Source organism: Guillardia theta (genome assembly GCF_000315625.1).
Source record: "Guillardia theta CCMP2712 unplaced genomic scaffold GUITHscaffold_145, whole genome shotgun sequence".
Lineage (NCBI taxonomy): Eukaryota > Cryptophyceae > Pyrenomonadales > Geminigeraceae > Guillardia > Guillardia theta.
Genome location: NW_005434529.1, coordinates 59,957 through 62,977, shown reverse-complemented (window position 1 = coordinate 62,977; position 3,021 = coordinate 59,957). Strand labels below are relative to the sequence as shown.

Here is a 3,021-nt window from a genome sequence, read left to right as displayed (position 1 = left end):
GCCACGACAGCTGCTCGTCCCGTCTCCTGCACTAATGATGGAAGGAAGGAGGAAGAAAAAGCAGCACGACAGACTACTGGGAGCTGCAAGAAGTGATGAGGAATAAAAGCACCTTCCTCCTCCTCTTTACCTCCTCTATGACCTCATCCTCGTCCTCCCTCCCTCCTTCCTCTCTACCTCCTCTCGTCTCTTCCTCCTCTTCCTCTCCTTCCCTCTGGCAATGGCTCCGCCATGCCCGGCCCGCCTATTTCCTTATCCTTTATTGACTGAAAAAGAAGGCAATTTGAACCTGCTGCCCTCGGTGTCTTTTAAGGAGCGATTCTATCAATCGACACTGTCCTTTTATTTGAGTTATATTTGCGGTGAGGGGGGCTCGAAGATCGTTTGGTACTGGAGCTGTCGCCATGGGCAACTCACAGAATTCGAAGCAGCAGCGGTTCCATGGCGGCGGGCAAGCGACAGGATACCGAAGGGTGAGGCATGGAGGGGAGAGAGAGAGAGAGGAAGTGATGAGTGAGGAGAGGGACAGGGATAGGGGCATGGACAGGGACAGGGAAAGGAAGGGAGGAAGGGAATGGTTCTATTCCTCATCACCACTTTCAGCTCCCCCCAGTCTCTCGTTCTGCTTTTCCTTCCTCCTTCCTTCCTAACATTAGTGCAGGAGACGGAACGGCCAGCTAACGTGCCCGCCGCTCCTCCGAACGTTCCCATCCAACAAGTTCCGATAAGACAGGTTCCGCCGAGCAGAGTAGTAGAGAAGCCGCCGAGATTCACAGGAGGAGGAGTCGCGCTGGGGACCAGAGCGACTAACGATGAGCAGAAGGCAATCAATGCTGCGATAGTGGAAGCTCAGGTAGAGTGAAGGAGAGCGCTGTGAAGAGAGAGGGCAAGGAAGGGGAGGATAGGGGAGGAGGAGAGGAGAGGGGAGGAGAGGAGAGGAGAGGAGAGGGACTTTTGTAGTGTATAACATACAGTGACAGATCAAGGAGGTGGAGGCCTTGCTTGCTTTAGTCGCAGACGCTCCAGTCGAGGTGCTGGAACCCGCTCTCGATCTGCTTTACAAGATGTAAAGCAGATCACACACTCATGCTGTGAGGAGGGCTGAGAGTCGTTGCAGCTGTTCGGCCATCGTTGAGAAGCCAAACGAGGCCAAAGTGCGAAAGATCCGATGGAACAACGAGAAAGTTCAGAAACATCTCGGGGGGGTGAGAGGAGGAGGAGGAGGAGGAGGAGGAGGAGGAGGAGGAGGAGGAGGAAGGAGAGATGAGACGGAGGAATGCGGCAGGTGCCGATCGCCATGGACTTTCTAATCGCTTCTGGTTTCTCCATCAAGAAGATGCCGGTGCATCATGTGGGGAGGAGGGAGGAGCAACACTGAGAAGAGGAGGTGCAGGCGGAAAAATCTCCGAGCGAGTTGGAGGAGGTCATCTTGTTTGAGGAGACAGCGTCCCTGAGGCTGCTGGATGAGGTAGGAGGCGGCAAGCATGTGCTGCAGGAGGAGGTTGAAGGACGTGTGGAGGTGCGGAAGAGACTCAAGAAGGCCGTCGATGCCTGTCGGGAGAGGAGGATGTCCATGCCGAACCCGATCCCTTCAGAGAGCTTCGGCTCTGAGTCTGTGAGCCCTGACATTCAACTGTTCCTCCCTCCCTCCCTCCCTCCCTCCCTCCCTCCCTCCCTCCCTCCCTCCCTCCCTCATTTCCCTTCTGCTGCCTGCACCCGTCTGTCCTGCATGTGTTTCTGACTTGTTCATCAGTTCTTGAGCGATTCCTCCAGCAGTCTGCCAGTGTCTGTTGGTGAGGCAACGGCGTTGCTCCTCATCCAGTGACGCACACCAGGCGAAGACGCTGGCCCGGAAGTTCAAGTTCCTCTGCAAGAAGCCGCCGGAGCGAAGATGGTAAGAAGAGCAGCAGAGCGCGCAAGTGGAGGTTTTATGAAGGCTGCAGGAGGAGGACACCAAGGAGGTCTCGTCCGGGCGAGACGTCCAGAGTCTGAGCGATCGGCTGACTTGCATCTACTTGACCGTCCAAGGAGCTGTCAGCTGTCAGCTGCTCGTCGCCCTCCTCTGACCTCTGCGATCAGAACCCGGAGGAACTCCTTCCTGCTCTGGAGATGATGGTGAAGATATGCTCGGGTATCCTTGACCAGGTGAGAGCGGCGGCGGCGGCGGCAGCAGCAGCAGCGCGATAGGTGACGGGGAGCTGGCAGCCGGGGAATGACAAGGTCAGGAGGATCAACTGCAAGAGCGCATCCTTCCAGAAGATCGCCAAGTTTCACTCCCTTTCTCTCATGCTGGAGGCCGTTGGGTTCGAATCTATCTCTGACAACGGCGAGGTGAGAAGGAGGAGGAGGAGACGGACGAGGAGAAGACGAGGAGGAGCAGGAGCAGGTGCAGGAGCAGGAGCAGGAGCAGGAGCAGGAGCAGGAGCAGGAGCAGGAGAAGATGAGGAGGAGGAGGTATTTGACAAGGTCTGCATCGAGCAGGAACTGCTTCGTTTCCCTACCGACGGGTCTCAATTCCAACTTGCGGTGACGTCAATGTCGCTCTGCTCGAGTTCTCACAGGTCAGCAGGAACTGAAGAGCATCCTCCTCCGCGAGCTCCAGACCCTCCGGTCGCCTTCCACGGCTGAAGCGCCCAAGGCCAGGAGAATCGATAGGTGAGAGAGGGGAAGGAAGCAGAGGTGGAGGGAAAGAAAAAGTACAAAGTGACAGAGAATGTTGTTCGTGACGAAATGATGATGATGAGGAGGAGGAGGAGGAGGAAGAGGAGGGATGAGGAAGGTGAATGGGTACGAGGGAGGAGAAGAGGATGAGGATGAGGAAGGAGTCGTTCAAGGAGGAGCTGATAGGTTGAGTGGCAGGGAGCTTCTCGTGTTCAAGAGGAGGGACGATGGACCAGATCCAGGAAGGTTCAACGTGCCGGACTCTTACTTCGAGATGACGTCAGCAGACGTCAAGAGCGCTCAGGTGAGGCGATGGAGGAGGAGGAGGAGGAGGAGGGTGATGCGGCAGCAGAGCTCTGC

At 56.5% G+C, this 3,021-nt stretch overlaps 1 protein-coding gene across 1 annotated transcript; it reads left to right on the top strand.

Moving 5' to 3' along the window:
• Positions 1-404: 404 nt before the first annotated feature.
• On the top strand, positions 405-2,659 carry GUITHDRAFT_147223 (hypothetical protein; the record flags this gene model as incomplete). Its single annotated transcript, XM_005821370.1, has 12 exons — positions 405-473; positions 662-853; positions 981-1,066; positions 1,118-1,205; positions 1,286-1,342; positions 1,394-1,615; positions 1,754-1,793; positions 1,836-1,894; positions 1,944-2,033; positions 2,080-2,145; positions 2,206-2,331; positions 2,570-2,659. The coding sequence occupies 12 exons, from the start codon at positions 405-407 to the stop codon at positions 2,657-2,659; spliced, it is 1,185 nt and encodes a 394-aa protein (XP_005821427.1).
• Positions 2,660-3,021: the final 362 nt, after the last annotated feature.